This window comes from Rhinolophus sinicus, linkage group LG04, assembly GCF_036562045.2.
Source record: "Rhinolophus sinicus isolate RSC01 linkage group LG04, ASM3656204v1, whole genome shotgun sequence".
In the NCBI taxonomy this organism is placed as follows: domain Eukaryota; kingdom Metazoa; phylum Chordata; class Mammalia; order Chiroptera; family Rhinolophidae; genus Rhinolophus; species Rhinolophus sinicus.
Window position 1 is genome coordinate 179,893,555 of NC_133754.1, and position 20,616 is coordinate 179,914,170.

General features: G+C 40.1%; 1 protein-coding gene and 1 pseudogene across 6 annotated transcripts in view; one reads left to right on the forward strand and one right to left on the reverse strand.

The window, feature by feature from the left end:
* Nucleotides 1-20,616, reverse strand: part of NR6A1 (nuclear receptor subfamily 6 group A member 1) — a 202,460-nt gene that overhangs the window by 52,161 nt on the left and 129,683 nt on the right. The window contains exon 1 of one of the 6 annotated variants that reach the window (XM_019728538.2): nt 16,717-16,857. The exons of the other annotated variants lie outside the window; for them this stretch is intronic. Coding sequence (XP_019584097.2) covers nt 16,717-16,732 — 16 coding nt within the window. The 5' untranslated portion in view covers nt 16,733-16,857. Of the gene's footprint in view, nt 1-16,716; nt 16,858-20,616 lie in introns of those variants that run through there. 6 annotated transcript variants of the gene reach the window in all.
* On the forward strand, nt 1,997-2,435 carry LOC109445989 (large ribosomal subunit protein uL23; annotated as a pseudogene).

Here is a 20,616-nt window from a genome sequence, read left to right on the forward strand (position 1 = left end):
GTATTTCAGGAATATTAATCTCACAGTGATGTGCAGGTCGTGACAAGATTGAGTGCCTGGGCATCTAGGTAACAGAAACGATAAAGAACGGCTGAACGGAAGGGAAAGGAAAGCTTAGGGAGCCGAGAGGGCTTGTTGACTGTAGATTCCAGAGGAGGGGAGAGGAGAGGTGAGGATCGGAAAGTATCAAAAAATGAGTTGTGGGCACTGTGGTATCGCTGACAGAGAAGAGGGAAGCAAAAGCTGAGTGAGGGACAAAATCAATGGCTTTAGTTTGAGAGAGGATGATGAGTGAGTCAAACAGAAATATTCCAAAGGCAGTTATTTAGAGGACAACGGTTAAGGCGAGAATGAAGGATTTGGGGGTCATCAGCACATGGAAGAGTTGAAACTATGGCAACAGATTAGAACTCCAAGAAAGAGATGTATGGGGAAGCAGCAGCAGCAGGATGAAACCAAGACATTAGAGAAGGGAAGGCAGAAGTAGGGAAGGAAAGTGAGATGACATGATCAAAGAAGAAATAAATCCATGATTATGAGAAGGCAAGGGACAAAAGGATTTCACGAAGGAGAGAGTACTGTCAAATACCACGTAGGTCAAATGTGTGAGGAATAAGAAAAGGCTCAAAGATCACTACTGAGAACAGTTTCAGTGAACTGGTTAGAACGAATACACTGAGTTGAAAACAGGTGAGTGGTAAAGAAATAAAATTAGTGTTTCGTTGAATGGTAGTTTCATTCCAGTTGAGTGATAGAGAAACATTTTATAGGAAGAAGCAATAGATTTAAGCTGATTTTTTTAAAACTAGGATTCATATGTATTTAAAGAAGATAATACAAGAACAAAGGCGTTTAAGAGAATGAACTGTAATCCAGACATACTTTCAAAATAAAAACTTGCATGAAAAGTAAAACAAGCTCAACATTTTGATTTTTCTTATACATTTTATTTTTATTAGAAAAAGTTACTTGCCCAGGGTCAGAAAAGTGATTTGTCCAAGGTCACATAGTGATTCCGTCAGGGATGGAGCTGAGTTTCAACCTTACTTCTTTTCCAAAGACAAACTTCCCATTATACCAAACTACCTCTTATGGGGCTGGGTGGAAGAAGAGAAGGATGGTATGTATCAAAACTGAGCCTCAGTGCTGCTGCCTTTTTCTTTTTTAAACCAAAGAGACAACATGAATCACAACAAAATCTGTGAAATAAAAAACTAACTAGAGATCTTCTTCCCATCCTGTGAGTACTAAGTACCTTCATATCAGCAACCAGTTCTGCTTTAATTTGGTTAAATACAGACCAAAACCTGTTACCAAAAACAGCTCTTACTCTCATACCTACAGTCAGCCCTGCTGTTAACAAAAATACCTCCCCCACCCCAAGAAGGGCATTTTACCCATTCCACGGGCTCAGGTTACACAAATTACATTTGGAAACTGATTTTTATCAAAACCTGCTTTGCAGACTGTGATGAAGGCCAGATTTAGGAAATGGAGAGTACAGCTGCTCACTGGACCAAAATTATACTGACAACTAAGGCATTCTGGAACTTGCCTGGCTAAAGGGTATTTACAACAAAGGGGATCTGTTTCAACCGGATTACTGGTTCCAACTCCCTGATCAGCTGCACGTGCTAAGTACTAAGTCCACTCAGTTTCACAGGTTGCCACCATCTGAAGTGAAGGCCTCAGGTGGTGTGGCAGAATTGAAATTGGAAACAGGTACCCTCAAAATTTCGTTTGCAAACATAGAATTTAAACAGAAGTAAATGAAAATCATAGAATTCCTCCTCTACTCCTACGCTGCACATACCACTATAAAGTCCATTTCCAGAGGCCACACATGGAGTTCCTGGGGGGACATTTCTAAAAAGTGACATCACTTGAATGAAAACAAATGAGCAATTCACGAGATTGGTGTGGATTGAATGTTTGGGAGTTATCCTTCCTTACAAGTCGCTGAGTAAAAGATTGAAAAAAAAGGGAAATCCTTTTCATGAAGATGGCACTGAAAGCGAAGAAGGAAGCCCCTGCCCCTCCCAAAGCCGAAGCCAAAGCCAAGGCTTTGAAGGCAAAGCAAGCAGTCCTGAGAGGAGTCCACAGCCATGAGAAAAAGAAGATCCGGACGTCACCCACCTTCCAAAGGCCCAAGACACTGCGGCTCCTGGGAAGAGCGCCCCCAGGTGAAACAAGCCTGACCACCATGCCGTCATCAAGTCAGCCATGAAGAAGATGGAAGACAACAATACACTTTGTTCATTGTGGATGTCAAGGCCAACAGGCCCCACATCCAACAGGCTGTGAAGAAGCTCCATGACACTGACGCGGCCAAGGTCAACACCCTGATGGAGCCTGATGGAGAGAAGAAGGCGTATGTCCCACTGGCTCCTGACTATGATGCTTTGGGTGTTGCCGACAAAATTGGGGTCGTATAAACTGAGTCCAGCTGGCTAATTCTAAATACAAAAGTTTCTCACTGTAAAAAAAACAAAATGCTACCACCATTAACCACTTAGGCCTGGAAACAAAGAAGAATTAGCTGAAGCCACAGGAAATAAATCCAGGGAAAATGCTACCCCATCAGGCAACAGGTGGGGGCAAGAAAATAGAAACTCAGACCACAGTCGCTAGTTCCTTCCTGTCTCTTACATGCAGAAATCTTTGAATTAGGAATCAAATTTCTATTTGGGATGAAAAGCTTTCATATTCATGCAAATTTAGGTTTTCCAGTTGGAGAAAAGAACCTGCAAATCTGTGGTTTGTCTTATTTAGACAGTTATGGGGAACTTTTAAGGAGCTCATTTAGGAAAAAATGAGTTGGCTGAGTCTGAGAAGTCTTCTCTGAAAAACCAAAAAACAAAAACAGATTATTTCATTCATTAATAGATAGCTTGGACCCACACACCAAAGCTCTAACAAGTAAGTATTTCTGAAGTTGGAAGTATAAAGCAGACACAGATTCACTCATAATTATTACTTCTTTCTTCAAACCATCTCTTGACATTTATTCACTGATAACTATTTGAGGGCTCCTTTGTGTCTTTTGTGTACCCCCAAAAGTGGAGGAGACAGACCTTAATGCTATAATTTCAATACAGAGCACTCACTACTAAACTAGAGAGAGAAGACAGAGTGGGCACAGAGAAGCGAGTGAGTGCTTCTGGAGAATGGGGAAGCAGAAAAAAAGATTTATCTAGAAGCAGTGTCACCTGAACTGGGTCTTAGCACATACGTATGTCCATTTCAGCCAGCGGGAACAGTGTAGGCGGAGGCAGGTGAGGAAGACCTCGATGAAAGCTAGAATATGCAGTTCTGGAGTCTTCTGAAGGGAGGCTGTGGGCATGCATGAGATTGTCAGAGATCAGTGTACGGTGAGAGCAGAATCTGTAACAGGTGGCTTTTGGGTGTCTGCTCGCTGGTACTGATCCTTTCCTCTGTGAAGCACTAGGTTTACACTACTAGACAAGCTGATAGGAGCAGGAATGGAAACTGGCTATTGCCATCTGGACTGAAATAAAAGACATTGGCCCAAGTTGGTTCAATGAAATTCCGTGTTTCCAAAGTTTTGTAATGGGGACAGAGAGATTGCATTGCTAGCTTCTGAGGAGACTAGAACTGTGAATGCGACCAGTGTGATGGCCTTGTTCTAGAAAAGCAGATGAAGCCAGCCTATGTGGTATGGTGGTGACGAGGGCTGGGGATGAAGTGAAGCAGAGGGTACTATATGGCTTCATACGGATTGAGAGTAGCCGCTAGGGTTCCTGAAGCTTAAATGTAATTCCCTGTAATAAAAACACACCAGTCTTACTTCAATCTGTGGACACTGACCAACCTGAACAAGTCTGCTCCCTCCATTTTTCCACCAAGAGTTTCACAGCCTTTGGAGTGTAATACCAATAGTCCCAATAAGTGACGTACATGGCATACGATTTCTATTCCCCTTATCACAATGGCCATCTGTCTTTCCCTCGGACATGTTCCTGCTTGTAAGGATCATATGAAAATATCATGCTCAGAATCGAGCATGGCTTGATTAGTACAGAACAAAGAGGGGTCTATTCTCCCCATTCCTTATTATGTTTTTAAGAAATGCAAATTGGGTTTGTCAACTTTAGGACATCTGTAATGTATTTGTCAAAGTATATACTCTATGAGTGCATAAAACATAGTGGATTAATATTATTTATCAGTCCTGAGTATGTGGTAACTCAAACTTCTCAGTCTTTTTCTCATGTTTTGTTGCTAAGCTGCATCATTCACATCCTGCAATGGTGAGCTGGGTCTTGGCGCCAAATACAATACTTTATTTATCACCTCATTTGAGGTGTACATCTGTACTTCCAGCTTTTATACAAAATTGGTGAGGATTAATAAGCTAGGCTTTTGATCTCAGGCAGGTCATTTTTCTATGTATCAAAAAGTAATATAGTAAGTATAGTGATTTTTCATATTAACATTTGTTTTATTTTTTAGTTCTATTTTTTATTTAAACTTTTCCCTAGTTTTGAGACATAATTGACAGTATTATATCAGTTGAAGGTATATAGCATAATGACTTCACTTACATATATTGTGAAATCATTGCCACAAGTATAATGATGAAGAGGATGAGGTATGAAGTCAAACTGTCTGAGTTCAAATCTCAGCTTTTAATGTATGGCCTACTACCTTAGTTTCCTCATCTGTAAAATGGGGATAACAATAGTACTTATATCACAAGGCTGCTATGAGGATTGAGTTAATACATGTAATGTGCTTAGTGCTGAGAACAGTAAATATATGTAAAGTACCCGGCACAGAGTAAATGCTCAATAAATGTAAGATATTATTATCATTATTATTATATCATCACCATTTTATCTCAGGATACCCATCAGTAAAAAGAAGACAGTGAGAAAACCTCCAATGAGGACAAAATAGAATGTATGAGAAAGTGTCCCAGATATTCTGAAGTTCATGGTGGTAATTCACCTGAGTGAGCTTCTAACTCTTGCCCGCCTGGGGCCGACTGGGTTTGCCTACCGGGTCAGCTACTATGAGAAAAGCACCTTCGTATAGTAGCGTCACATCTCTAACTCTCCTCAGCAGCCTGGATGCTCCCCTTCACATCTACCTAAGCTTTTGGAGATTACTGATTGGGTTAGAGAACCAAACATTTATTTATTGACCTTTTGTAGTAAATTACCTTTGAGGGTTTTGTTTGTTTATATTTACTGTAATTCTAAAGTCAAAGCAAAAGCAACCCCAGCTTTGCATCACACCAGTCACTATTTTAGCTGTGTGACAATCTCTCTGAGTTTCAGTTTCCTCATCTACAAAAACAAAAAAGATAAAAATATTCATTTTACAGGATTGTTGTGAGGATGAAGGATTAAAATACGTAAAAGACTTAAAGAGTACGAGAAATGAACATGTGGATCAACAAATGTGTTTGTATTTTATTATGATTGTGGTTATTATTTCTCCATCCAGGGGTTATAGCTCTTTTTAGAAATATCTTCCATGATTTTGAGTTTAATTTACTGGCCCCTATCAGAGCGGTGAAAATACACATAATGCAATTATACTAAATAGTTAAACCAGAGTTGTCAAAAGATCCTTAGGAAATACGTGTACACAAAATTGTCTTTGGGTTTATTCCAAAGAGACTCCCAGGGACTTTCATTAGTTTAGCTTCCAACTGTTAAAATCTTGCGCTTCCATCATCAGACAACTAGAAGTTGATCTGGCCCCTGAAGGTCTCGAGGATCAGGATATTACAGGCTTTGAGGGTTGATGTGCTTGTTCCGTGTCTCAGGCACTTGTGATTTCTTTGAACACTAGGTCCCGACTTATGCAATGATTAAGGTTCAGATCCAGAGGGGGCTTAAGAAATACACTAGTTCCTCATCCTCACATTACAGATGAAGAAACTGAGGTTCAGAGATTTAAAGTAACTTGCAGGTTTGTGTAAATAACCTCTACATTAGAGCTGCCTCTGTAGTTCATTTGCCTTTAAATGACCTATGTATCTATAATACTCAATAGGTGCTATTATAGATCAGATAAGTTTGCATACCAAATCCTCGATTCTAATAAATTGATGGCTCTTTATAGAACTTGGGAACACTGTAGATTCACCAAGAGTGTTAAGGTGTTCAAGGCAACTTTCTGAAATTTTAATATCAAAAGTGAATACAGATGGGCCCTTAGAAACCCTATATAGCTTTCACACTGAACCCCTTAAAATACTATAGTCATGTCCCTCTTAACGACAGGGATACGTTCTGAGAAAGCGTCGTCAGGCGATTTCAATGTTGTGCAAACATCGTAGAGTGCAACCCAGATGGTTCAGGCTGCTACACACCTAGGCTGCATGGTACGGCCTGTTGCTCCTAGGCTACAAGCCTGTACAACGTATTACTGTACACAAACACATGAGATTAAATCAAACACAAGGCAAAACGATGCAATCAAGATATATAATAAACAAGAGATGTATGAGGTTGCTGCCACTATAACACAACATACTGTTTCACAGCAAACTTTTTTTCTAAGTAGAAAGAGTACGCTCTCAAGTAACAATAAAAAGTATAGTGAATACATAAACCAGTGACATAGTCGTTTATTGTCAGTATCACTTACTGTACAATTGTATGTGCTGTACTTTTATAGGACGGGCAGCACAGCAGGTCTGATTACACCAGCGTCACCACAAACCGTGAGCTGCCACATGACATTGTAATGGCCGTGACATCATTACACAGTAAGAATATTTCAGTTCCATTATAATCTTATGGGACCACCATCCACCGTGTATGCAGTCCGTCACTGACCAAAATGTCACCGTTAGGCGCATGGCTATATATGGAAACTCTTCGTGGACTAGCATTTTAGTATAATATCTGTCCTGCTGGATCTATCCATGAAGTCCCATAAAGTGAAAGTACTCAGGAATGTTTGCTTGGATGGATGAAATAAATTGGACAAGCATCTGAATTTTCTCCTTTTTAAAACACTTTCCTCCCTTGGTTTCCAAAATACCACTCTCCTGGTTTTCCTCCTTTCTCTCAAACCACTAGTTTCTCAGTCTCTCTTATTAAGTACTCTTGGAATTCCTGAATGTCTTCGTCATATCCCCAGGGGTTAGTCCTTGGGCCTCTTTTCTACCAATATTCTCTCTTTAGAGACTTAAGCCTTCCACCTATACTGTGATAATTCAACAATGTATATTTAATAAAAAAAACCTCCCCTGAGCTCCAGACTGCTATATCCAAATTGCCTATTTAACATTCCATTTGGCTTTCTAACAGGCAGCTCAAACTTACCAAAGTCAAACGTAATTCTAGATTCTACTCCTATTTTCTATATCAACAGGTTTCTTGGATAATCTTCCCCATCTTTCTAACTGAAACCCATATCCGTTAGTTGTTCAAGCCTAAAATCTAGGAGTCATTCCTAACCCTTCTTTTATATTCTGTTATCCAAACCATCAGCAAACCCTATCAATTCTCCCTCCAAAACAGATCTTAAATCTATTCTCCACCTCTACTACGACCAGCCCCAGTTTAAGCTACCATCCATCACCTCTCACCTGGATGACCATGCAGTCTTCTGACGCTCCTTACTTCCCTACAGTCAATTTTCCAATCCATTCTACAGTGCAGTCAGGGGCATCTTTAAAAATTCTCCTGCTCAAAACACTCTAATTACTTCCTCTTGCAAATGAAATAAAATCTATGGCCTATATGTAGCCCTACATGGACATGCTCTGGCCTAATTCTCTGAGCTCATCTGATCCAGCCTTCCTCTGCTCACTACGCCACACACTAGAAATAATCCTTTCTCTTGTGAAAGAGCAATTTATATCTAGAAAGAAGATAACAGAGCACTAAATCACAACACAGCAATTCAATTGCTTAGCATTCCTAAATCTCAGACAACACTGTAGAATTGTGAGACAACCCTGTATGATAAAGTACAGGCTGGGTATTAAAGAAAAAGGCTGAGAGTTGTAAAAGGTTTGAGACCTAAACTATGAGTTTAGAATTACCTGGAAATATAAGCAAACCACTTCAATAACTAGAAATTGTATCCTGTTTCCATCTTCAGTCATTGAAGAGTTGTAAAGAAAACTCGCCTAAAGAAGGACCTGTGCCCAGAATAAAGAACTCTCAAAATTCAATAATAATAAAAAAAAACACCCCAATTTAAAAATTAAAATAACTCAGACACCTCACCAAAGAGGATATGAGGCTGGCAAAGCACATGAAAAGACGTTCAACATTATTAGCCATTAGAGAAATGAGAGACCACTATGTATCAGAATGGCTAAAGTTTTCAAATGATAATTACAAGTGATGATGCCCCACCCACTCCCACAACACTGGAGGCACTTTCTCCCAAGCCACCAGCCCCACCCACATTGCACTCTTTCTGGGAAAACTATCAGAGTCCACAGGCAGTGGCTGACCAGTGCCTGCACCAGAGCCCCTCTCAAGAGGTCCCAGGACCAATGTACTTGGAGGTTGGCTTCAGACCACAGCAGAGCACTGCCCAATTAGCCCCACAAGCTGCACACCCAAAGGGTGGTCTCAACAGGCACCAAAGCCTGCTGGAGCAAATTCCACTCCATGGGGTAAGCCCAGCAGCACACAAGCTTTGGATGTGGCCAAACCTCACAGCCAGCTAGCTTGAGGGTCAGTCCCACTCACTGAAGTGCCAATAGCAATGCAGGCTCAACTATAACAGAAGGGTACACACAACCCACACAAGGGATATTCCTGGAGCACCCAGAGCAGGTGACCAGGGAGACTGTACCTCTGGGCCCCACAGGACACCTACTACATAGGGCCACACGGCCAAGACTGGGAGACATAACAGATCTACCTAATACACAAAAACAAGCACAGAGTGGCAGCCAAAAAGAGGAAATAAAGAAATGCATCCCAAATGGAAGAACAGGAGAAACTCAAGAAAAAGAACTAAATGAAATGAAAGCAAGCAATCTACCAGAGGCAGAGTTCAAAACACCGGTTATAAGGATGCTCAAGGAACAAAGAGGTTGCAAATATAAAAAAGGACATAGGAACCATAAAAAAGAACCAGTCAGAAGTGAAGAATACAAAAACTGAAATGAAGAATGTACTAAAAGGAATCACCAGCAGATTAGATGAAGCAGAGGATTGAATCAGCGATTTGGAAGACAAGGTAGCAGAAAATACCCAATTGGAACATAAAAAAAAGAAAAAGAAAAAAAAATGAGGCTAGTTTAAGAGACCTCTGGGACAACATGAAATGTAACAACATTCGCATCATAGGGGTATCAGAAGAAGAGATAAAGCAAGAGATTGAGAAGCTATTTGAAGAAATAATGACTGAAAACTTTCCTAACCTGGTGAAGGAAACAGACATATAAGTCTAGAAAGTGCAGAGACTCCCAAACAGGATGAACCCAAACAGGCCCATGCCTAGACACATTATAATTAAAATGGCAAAGGTTAAAGACAAAGAGAGAATCCTAAAAGCAGCAAGAGAAAGGCAACCAGTAACTCATAGGGGAGCTCCCTTTAGACTGTCAGCTGATTTCTCAACAGAAACTTTGCAGGCCAGAAGGGATTGGCACAAAATATTCAACATGATGAAAAGCAAGGACCTACAACCAAGGGTACTCTACCCAGCAAGGCTATCATTTAAAAGCAAAGGACAAATAGCGAGCTTCCAATACAATAAAAGCTAAAGGAGTTTATCACCACCAAACCAGTATTACAAGGAACGTTAGAGGAGCTTCTTTAAGATGGAGGGGAGGGGGAGACACTCCAATCAAACACATAGGAGGGCTGAATGGATAAGAAAACAAAACCCTTATATATGCTGCCTACAAAAGACTCATTTCAGATTGAAAGATACACAGACATGGAAAGTAAAGGGATGGAAAAAGTTATTTCATGAAAATATAAATGAAACAAACAAAAAAGCTGGGGTAGCAATACTTATACCAGACAAAACAGACCTTAAAACAAAGGCTACACCAAGAGACAAAGAGGGACCCAGTAATCCCACTTCTGGGTACTTATCTGAAGAAATCCAAAACGCTACTTCAAGGGAACCTGTACATCCACATGTTCATTGCAGCATTGTTTACAATGGCCAAGATGTCGAGGCAGCCTGGGTGTTCGTCAATGGCAGAATGAATAAAGAGGAGGTGGTACATATATACAATGGAATATTGCTCGGCCATGAAAGAGAATGGGTTCTTGCCGTCTGTGGCAGTATGGATGGACCTGGAAGGTACTTTGCTGAGTGGAGTGTCAGACAGAGAAAGACAGATGCAATGCGATTTCACTTACACATGGATTTTAAAGAACAACAACAAAAAACAGAAACAAACTCAGATATAGAAAATATTTTGATGGTTGCCAGATGGGAGTTTGAGAGTATGGATGAAAAAAGGGGAAGGGATTAAGTACAAATTGGTTGTTAAAAAGTTATGGGGATGTAGGGTATAGCATATGGAATATAGTCAATAATATTGTAATAACTATGTATGGTGTCAGATGGGTACTAGATTTGTGGGGGTGATAGATGGGAGGGGGTTGGGAGCAGGGTGGAAAAGGTGAAGAGATTAAGAAGTACAAATTGGTAGTTACAAAACCGTCATGGGGATGTAAAGTGAAGCATAGGGAATATAGTCAATGACACTGTAATAACTATGTATAGTTCCAGGTGGGTACTAGACTAATTGGGGAATCACTTCTTAAATTCTATAAATGTCTAACCATTATGCTGTATACCTGAAATCAGTATAATACTGAATGTCAACTGTAATTGGAAAATTAAAAAAGAAGGGAAAAGGTGAAGGGGAATTTCCAGGTATAAAACAAGTAACTCATGGGGATGTAATATACCGCATAGGGAATATGGTCAATATCTGGACAGTGTGGTACGGTATCAGATGGTTGCTGGACTTATGGTGATCACTTCTTTAGGAATATAAATGTTGAATAACTACAGTGTACCCCTGAAACTAATATAATATTGTATGTTAGCTATGTTTTTAATAAAAATCTTTTTAACAATTAAAAAAATAATCCTCCATAACAAAAAATGCTTGTCACACATAGTGTAAAAAACAAACAAAAAAACACTGAAGAAATATAGGACCCTAAACTGAAATCAAATCCCACTGCCAGTTTTAAATAACGCTTTGGTAGCCAAATATAACTCCTTTTCCTGCAATTACCCTCAAAAACTCTCTTTTAAGTGATGAACAATTAATATCTATCAAGCAATATTAAAATTGTTTTTTCCTCTTTCGTTCAAAAGCAGAGCTGTAGTTCAGGTAAGGAATTATGTCTGACTTACCTGTGTTCCCACAGCTTAGAACACAGTAAATGCTCAATGAATGTTTGCTACATAAATTATAATTTTATACAGAGATCAGAATGAGCCATTGATACAAACCTCTGAACCCCTAGAAGACTGAAAGCTCAAAAATTAAGCCGAGCAATGATGAGCGTGCTAACAGTATTCTCAACTTGACCACTTCATGGTAAAGCTTCTGCGAAAGGCCTATTAAGCCTGGCCAGGGCAATTGTCTTGACAGCTATTTATTTACCAAACACATGGAAGGAGATAAGAAAACTTGACTCCTTCTTTTCCTGATTATGATTTAACCTCTGTGCTCACTTAGAGCCCATCCCCTCTTTTTCATGTAATCAAGACAATTAAGAGTCACTTAGGGAAAAAGCCACAAAGATTGCAGGGACCCACTTATTACTAATTATTTTCATTAGTCCACGAATAGCATAGCAATTCCTTGTAGGAGAAGGCTCAGTAGCTCACCTCCCTTGTGTACAGCATTTTTGAGGCTAAATTTCCAAAGGGCCCATCCCTGGTTGCTACCCACTGAATGGAGGCATTCCTTGGGGAGTTTTCTACTTGGAATATAAACAGCACCAGCCACAAGCTCACCCAAAAATCCTCTACTTTTCTTATCTCTCTAAATTCGCTACTTTTAAAAACTCATTCCAATTTCAAGGCATGTTAAGCACGGGCTGGACACTGTAACAGAGGTTCTCTTATTTAGTTCCTATAGAAATCCCTGAGACTGGTATCACTATCCCGCTGTACATAAGAGGAAACTGAGGCGCACAGAAGTCAAGGGACTTGGCCAAGTGACAGCCGGGCTGCTCAGGTGCTTCCCCCACACCGGGATCCCGTAGCAAAGCAAGGGACGCAGCCAAGTTTCTATGAGCCATCTGGGCAGCAGGGGACGAGTCCTTCCCAGACAGACCAAGGGATCTGCTCAGAGGCCATGGAAGCAGCAGCAGGTTTTATTTTTGTTTTTGTTTGGTTTGGTTTCAATGGCTAAAAATCCTATAGGAATTCTGACTGGCCCCAAAGACAATCTACCGCGGCCCACCAGCCAGTTGACTTCTGACCTTCCATGCTTCTCATCCTAATTAATGCAAGGTCCTTGGATCACAGGGTGAGCATCAAGACCCAGTTCGAGTTAGCAATGACCTTTACATCTATCAGGCTTTTCAAGATATGTAAAACAGCTGTATGTTGGGAACGCCCCCAAACTGTCAACCTTGAAATATGAGTAGATGCATTTTTCCTAATTATGGTGTTTTTAGCAAGTCTTAGGGACATGACTTCTTACGTGTCTAAAAAATATTTGAAGAGTGGCTTATTTTTCAATTTCTTAAGGAAATTGCTGAGGTATGTAAAAAGAAGATTCTTACAAATGGACTGATTTGCTTGGCTTAAGAAGAAACCCCAGCAGCAGGGAAGACAGAGAAATGAGAATGATCTGAGAAATTTGGGGTGAACGGAGAATGTTTGGCTTCCATACTTGTGCCTCTGATATCCTTTTGTTCTCCCACCTCATTGTATTAAGGATGCTAAATCAAACATGATTGCAGTGATGTTTGTGTGTGGAAATGACAAAAGCAATGGGCTAAAATCCCAACCTCATCGTGAACCCTGAAGACTTTTATGGCTTTTGCTTCACTAGGCCCTCCCCCTAAAAAGCACATTAAAGACCACATTGTTCAAAAGGGTCATGGTAGGTTTCATACCCTATTTTAATACAATGTATGTGGTAAATGAACTTCCAAGTTTTGTTACTAATATTTGTATCTCTCTGGAAAATGCCTATTAAAAGAACTGATCTCTTGGGTTAAATATTAATGCAGAATTATAATTTATCAGAGAGGCAAAACAATGGTATCAACAAGGTACTGTTTGTGATGATTAAATTAGATATTCTTTTTCTATATAATTTTCCCAAGAAAAGAGTGTAGATTTGAGATGGGTTAAGACTATCCAAATGAAACAGCTATATACGATGTCAGAAGGGTAGGAGACTTGGGGGGGTTAACACTTTGTGAGGGGTGTAAATGTATAATCGTTGTTTTGTATACCTGAAACTATATTACAAATTAAATTTAAAAAATATATCCACATGATGGATATATTGTGAAGTGTCTTAAGTATTCTCTTGAGCCTCAAAACTGTCTGGAAGAATATGTCAGGTCTCAACTCAAGAGGCAGAAAATAAATTAAACGTAGGGCTCACTTCAATTGCAGATCTTTACCCACCTCACCCCCTCATTCCATTTGTATATTTGCAAGTCACATTATAGACCCCGGGTTTGTTTATGCATTTATTTCTGGAAGATTTCAAATTAGGAGGATATGAAAGGCTCTTTATAATTCCATTTTCCACAGCTGTTACCATCAGTTGTACCAATACTTTGGGGGTTTAGTGGAAGAGAGGCACCAATGACTCCATTACTCTTTCCAACTGCCATAAAGAATTTGCATCATAAAAGTACCTACTGAACGACAGTAATTACTGCCTTAGTCTGCTGGAAAAGGATACAGTAAAACAGGAATGTTACAGCTGGGCTCGGAAAAGGGAAACTTGCAAAAAATGAAAATCTGGGCTGGAGTAAAAGAACAACAAACTTGGTAGTGCTTTTAAAATCCTAATTTCATTAGTGGAACGGCTCACTTTTCCAAGCTCAGGTATCTCTCTTTAACACCCATATAACATGCATTAAGATGTGGCATGACTTCACAACTGAAGTGCATTTTAAAGTAAGACCTATGAGTTTTGTGTATTTCTTGGCTGCAAGTTTGGTTTAAACGATCTCAAAATAACACACCAAGAGCATCTGTTTAGCTCAGTTGAACTTTCAAGAGCCAATACCAGCTGTTGGGGGAGGGGTTTCAAACATGTGTTACTCAAATCCCAACCAAATTTTGGTTTTTCATCCCCTAATGATGCCTCCAACACCAACAGGGTAAAGCAAACGTTAGAATCAAACAGAAAGAAGGGAAGGAAAAAAATAAAGAATGAAAGAAGATTACTCAATGCTTTCATGCGTGTGACGAAGACCAAAATGATCACCCTCTCCAATTCAATACAGTATTAGCATGAGGACAAAGGGCGTTTAAAAATCAATTTGGAGTTATTTCTAGTGGGGACAGCCTGATCCTAGCAAGTTGAGGAATGAGAATATTCCCATTAAAAGGGTACGCCTAAGTATTTTTTCTCCTTTAAGAGCAACCTGATTTTCGCAAGGAATTCATTCAGTGACATTGTTTTGGTTTTAGGTGTCTGTCCTGCCAGGCAGGGGCTGTGCACAGCGCTGCATCTATCTTGAAGTGTGCACAATGGCCTCTCTCGCGGTCGCTCTGTTATTGATCCTTACAGATGCTCCAAGGCCCTTCCCCCACCTTTCTCCAAATCCCAACCCCCCATTCTGAAAGAGAGCTTAAGAAATAAGACTTCCTGCCTAGCGACTGGCAGCGCTGAAAGACCAGATTGTGTGACTCCACAGATCAGGCCTGCCACAGTGAAAGCTTGAATAGAGTTAACCCTCTGTGAACTAAAACAAAACATTTGTATGCCCAGCTGTGACAAAGGTTAATTTAAATGGACAAGGGCCCAATATCCAAAACCAGGCAACGCTTTTTTACAGTAGAATTTTCACTGGTCTCTTTTGTAAGTAGTTTGCTTTTGCTTTTTAAGCTTCCAAAGACCTCCTTCAGCTGGAGTAATTAATTTTGTTTTACTAGAATTTTATATGAAAGATTCAGGTAAAAATTTTAAAACTCACTCCTTTATCAAAGTTCTTGTGTGTTAGCACCATAAACGATTTTCTGCCATTGAAAAACTAAGAAAAATTCAAAGCTTCAGTACTTAGTTAAATAAGAACTGAGGGCGAACTTTCTGTTCAAACCCCTTTTCTCTTTCAGAACCTGTGGACTATATATCACTAAGAGGTTCAAGCTGGTTGGAAAAAAAAAGCCAAATGCTCCAGAGCGATCCTTTCCCAACTCATATAACCACTGCTGGGCATCTCAGCCTCCCCCTAAACTCCTGTTCCAATGGATCCAGAGCAAATCTTAAACTAGTCCTTTCTGGAAAAGCTAGTATTTCCAGAAGAGTTTAACAAAGAATTTCTGTGCATATTGGGGGAATGAGAGGAAGCTGGTTCAAGATAAAAATAAATAAGTAAATAACAGGTCTTGCATGAAACTGATAATTCCTACAAACTTTGTTGTTCCTATTAATTTACAATAAAAACCAATGAGGTAATTCCGGCATATGAAGTGCTGGGGAAGAGCACAGAAGGGAGTATTACTATAAAGGAGAATGTTATGAAAGGAGGGCCCACTTCCCTGGTTTGTGCATCCTCAGAATGAGAATGAAACTGCAAAGCGGCCTGTGGCAGATGTTAGCCGCGCTGCAAGGGGCTGGGGAACTTTCCCAGGACGGGCTATTTCATAGGTTAATGCCCTAGAAATTTACCAACTACCTCAAAGAGCCTGAAACTGGCTCTAGCTCTGCAGTGCTTACCTGCAAGAAACCAAACTCTAGACTCTATATTTTATAAACACAGCAAACAAATACAGCAAATCTTGAATACTTAGATTCATCGTCTAGCTGTTTTTTTAGCTGTGTATGTTTTTCTTGGCCCAAATAATAACGTCGTGGGGCACTGGGGTTTCTCACACAAGAGGAGCCTATTTCCAAATATACAAATTGCAACACTAACTAGATGCTATTAATGGGGGGGGGGGGAAGAGAGAGAGAGAGAGAGAGAGAGAGAGAGAGAATATTACCCATTTTAAAAACAACCCACTTAAAAATAAATTAGCAATGGCTTTAGTCTTATGCCGCAAACTGCAAAGTATCTAAGTTCCCCAAAGGGAATGAGCTTGCCTTATCTACGGCCTCATGACCCCAATACTACCTATAATTAACAGTACTAAATAAGGCTTTGGCAGATGGGGTGAACTGGATTAAGGAATTTAAAATATAAACATATTCTGTCAAGAGGTAAACAGAACAGTTTTTTTTTAAATGTAAACTTTACCTAAGGACTGTGCGGTAAAATTAAGTTAAAATTTTTTTTCAAGTCACTATAAAATTTAAACCAATTTTTTTCCCCTTTTTTTTCCTGCTCCATCTCTTAACAACATCAACCACAACAATCAACTTGCTACAGTTTCCCACGATTTTCTCTACTCCAAACACTTGCAGCCAGTTGCTATGTCCATGAAAACTTGCTGGCTGAATTCTGCCAAGACACAAAAAAGGAATACATGCCTCCCTCCTCCCTCCTCCCCCCTCAAGGCTACTACTTGCTTACAACCTTCAAAGAAAATTTCTAAACCTTCGATCTGGTCCCAGACTTAAACAGTCAGTTCCCTTACCTTCCCATGTCTCCATTTCATGCTTCTTGGAGTTTGTTGAGAAGTTCTTTTGCAGCCATGAAGAAACAGAGATTACAGGACAAGTCCAGCTTGATGACCACCCTTCCGATACTTGACCAATTTCTCTCTCTTAGCTGGGACTACGACAGTCATCCTTACAGGTCAGTTTACAAGCTGGTCATGTGATTAGAAAGTTCAGGCGCTAAGGTCACAACGTGTATGGAGTTCGTTTATTACCAAAGGTTATCTAAGTGGAACTGATAGACTTATTTTCTCTAGTTAACAATACATGCCTAGCATGTCTCTCTGAAAACTATAATGAGAATATTTAACGGGAAATATTCGTCTGGTCTTCTTTGAGCTGAGATTCTAAAATTAAAAGGGAACATTTTAGAAAGACCTGGTTTTCATTTAATTTAAAAGAGTTCTAATATGTGGGGGTTTTCCCTCCCCTTCTTTCTTTTAAGAGCTATTCTATACTACATTCTGGATTAGAAAATTTAGAGCTGAAACCTTTGGCATAAGGAAAAGAAAAAACAAAAACCTCCAGGTTACGCATGTGTTTGCGGTGGGGGGAGGAGTGGGATTCCCTGCTTTTTGTCATTGTAATAAACAATGACAAGGCAAATTCTTCTGAGAAAATGAAAACTTAGAGCTCTGAGTTATTTGCAAGGTTCACTTTAACTCTGGCCCTTAATTTCTATGCTCTGGTTATACACACTAGTTGGAAATTATGTTATATACACTAGTTTGAGAAAGGAAACTAAAGGCTGCAAAATCCTTTTAGAGAGCACAGGTTAGAGATTCCATCCCCTGCCCCCAGCCAAATTCTTAAATCTTTAAGTAAGCTCCCGATTTCATTCTTTTAAAACTCCTAAGATCTTAAGCAATGGTTACGCTACGTCTCCTGATTCTTGAGCCGTACCACTAACACATGGCTGAGTGTGACACACCGGGTGTGCACGGACACTGCTCAGACCCTGCCACCGAGCTGCCGAGGCTGGCAAGTCTGAGTCCTATGCTAACGACACGTGATGTCAAACCTCCAACTATCCATTCAGGTATCAGAACACAGAAGAGGGCAAGTTCCACTGAGACGGTGGGACGGTCCAAAGAGAGGCTGATCCCCGGGGATAAGTGCTTTTTAGTTGTACAAAGTGTTTCATGCTAGGAAAGCTCCTTTTCTCTGTAGCCTTGGAAATAACTTAAAGGCCAGGCACATTTTACAGCAGTGTTCCAGAAAAAACGGAGACACTTCTTGGGTTAGGAGTGGAACCTGTCACTTGGCAGCTATGTAACTGAATGGCAAATATTGCTACCACTGTTACTAGAGGGCTTTTCCAACCAACAGAGCATTTGGGTCATCTTACAGAGTAAGGGCCTAAAGAGAAAGTGATTTAGAGGAGGAGAGACGGCTGTAATTTATCTGCCTAAAAATAAATGCTCTGCCACTGCCACCACACACCTCACGCCAAACACAAACACATCAACCAGCTTTACAACCCCACTCTCACCCACCCAGTCAAGAGATTAATATTTTTCTTCTCAATCCCTGTGGAAGTTAATGTAGCTCTTATAATTTCAGTAAAGTGACTATAACTAGAACGAGGGGGAAAGCTGCACAAGGGGAAAGCCCGCCAGCAGCAAGTTATTCAACTGGGAACACTCATTCAAAAGGCAGCTCTGTCTCCCTGAAGGATACACGGTTACCTGACCTCAGCTCCTGCACACAACAGAGGTACAGTAAGATTCTCTGCTTTATGGAACCAGTCTTTGGAGGAGAAGATGAAATGGGAGCTTTTAGTCTGGATCCTGATATCATGACTGAAGCAGAGCCCTTGATTTTTAAGGATGGGTCTTAGCAATAATCCTTGATGTACCCATCTGAGAACAGATCTTTAACATAGCTTAAGAAGAACGGTAAGTCTTATCTTTGTATACAGTCGTATTTCTTCTGCATCTTCAGTCCGCAGGTTTTTTGAGAGCCCTTCATAGTTTCTACTGAGAGGAAAGGGGAAGAAAGCACGAACGTGGAACACAAAAGACAACATTAAATCTTAACTAGGGCTCCCGGCAAGATTGTTAAGAACAACTGCAGGGGAAAAGAATCATTTTAAAAGAGTAACGCATTCCTGGGATTTATGAGTAGGAAGAGGAGAAAAGAAGAAATCAGCAACATTTTCTACTTGCTAATATTAGCTTTGTAATGTAAAAAAAAAGTAGATGAACTAAATGCTACATTTAAGCAACATCTGCAGCATTTGCATACTGCATATCTAATAGGATTCAAAATTCGAGTCCAAATTATCAATGGCAAAACCTTAGTTAACCTTGCAAGAGACTGGTTCCATGTTTATTTGAAAGACGGGGAAACCGAATCCCAAAGAAAGGAAGAGGCAGGAGTCATCAGACCAAATGAGGAAAAAAACTAAATATCCTACCTAGTTCCTCATTTCTGCCATGCACCACATACCCTAGACAGGAAAAGAGCCTCTTTTCAGATGTTACTATTCAACATCTGTTTACTCGTATTTATTCACATGGCTGCTTTCAAAAAAGACTGCAGATTTTGACGCTAAAGGGGGGATTCAAGATGTAATATGCTTAACCCTTCAGTGTAAAACAAAAGGTAGCAATTCTAGTGGCCACACAATCACTGGAATCATTTCAACCTCGTTTGTTTTTAAGTTTCAATGAAAGCCTGATGCAAAGTGAAAGCTAGTCGGCCACTGATGGAAGAATACTAGTTAGAGAACCTCAATCCATTTTAGAAAACCAGAAATATGCAGAAAATGCTTTAAAATCTTTTCTAACCTTGCAAACCACAAAAGAAGAGTCCAAGGTCTCTGGTTCTTATCTGTCAGATCCTTGATTACAGACACCCCTTTGGCAAGGGAAGAGTTTAATGCTACTGAACAGGAATAATGAAGAACACAGTCCAATAAGGTCCATGCTGTGGGACCAACAAGCAAACCTCCCAAGTGCAGAAAAGAACGGGAGCGACAAAGAGCACACTGGGATACGACTGCCAATTCTGCCTTCTATTCCTGGAGTGGGAAAGAGGAATTCATAGTTCAGGAAACAAAAAACAACGCAGGGTTTTAAATGGAAACTATTCCAGAAACCAGGGTTTTTTAAAATCCAACTCTACATTCGCCGTGTCTCCTATGAGCTCAGCACTATGCTGGCTGAGGTGACAGAAATGACAACTATGGGAGCCTGGCCTATCTGCTTCCTCTCCACGCCATACCAACCCACTTGTACAAACACACGAACAGAAAACTGACAAGCCGATATTATGAGTACTGTGACCGGTGGGTACGAAATGTTAGGGAAACAGATGGAGGAACCCTTCCTTAGACTGAAGTGGGATGCCACGGGGAGGGCAAGATATTGGAGTGGAAGCTTGGAGTCGGCAAGTAGACAGATAGGAAAGATATTTCAGGACTTGACGGAATGGGTAAAAGTAGGAAAGATCTCAGAAGACTTTTTAATGCCTATGCTATCAAGTCAGGAATTAAATCTGTATGTGAAAGGGTAGCATGATTGGCTATGGAAGCAAAGACTACAGGGTGTGATTTAAGAATAACAGCCTAATATATAATAACGAAATGCAATGTATGTACCTTACTTGGATCCTGATCTGAACAGATCAACTGTAAAAAGACTTTTTGAGACAATCAAGGAAATTTAAATATGGGTAGGGCATTTAAATAGATCAGTTTCCCACCCACAAATTGAAGAACTTAGAAAGAGTAAGCTCCCCTTCCATTAAAAAAAACTCCATAAATTTCCCAAAGTTTTGTGCATGAGTTTTTAAAAGTACCACAATCAAGAACACATTATAGTACAAATAACTCAGTACCCTTTGAATGAAAAGAAAAAGAAAAGAACCAGGTA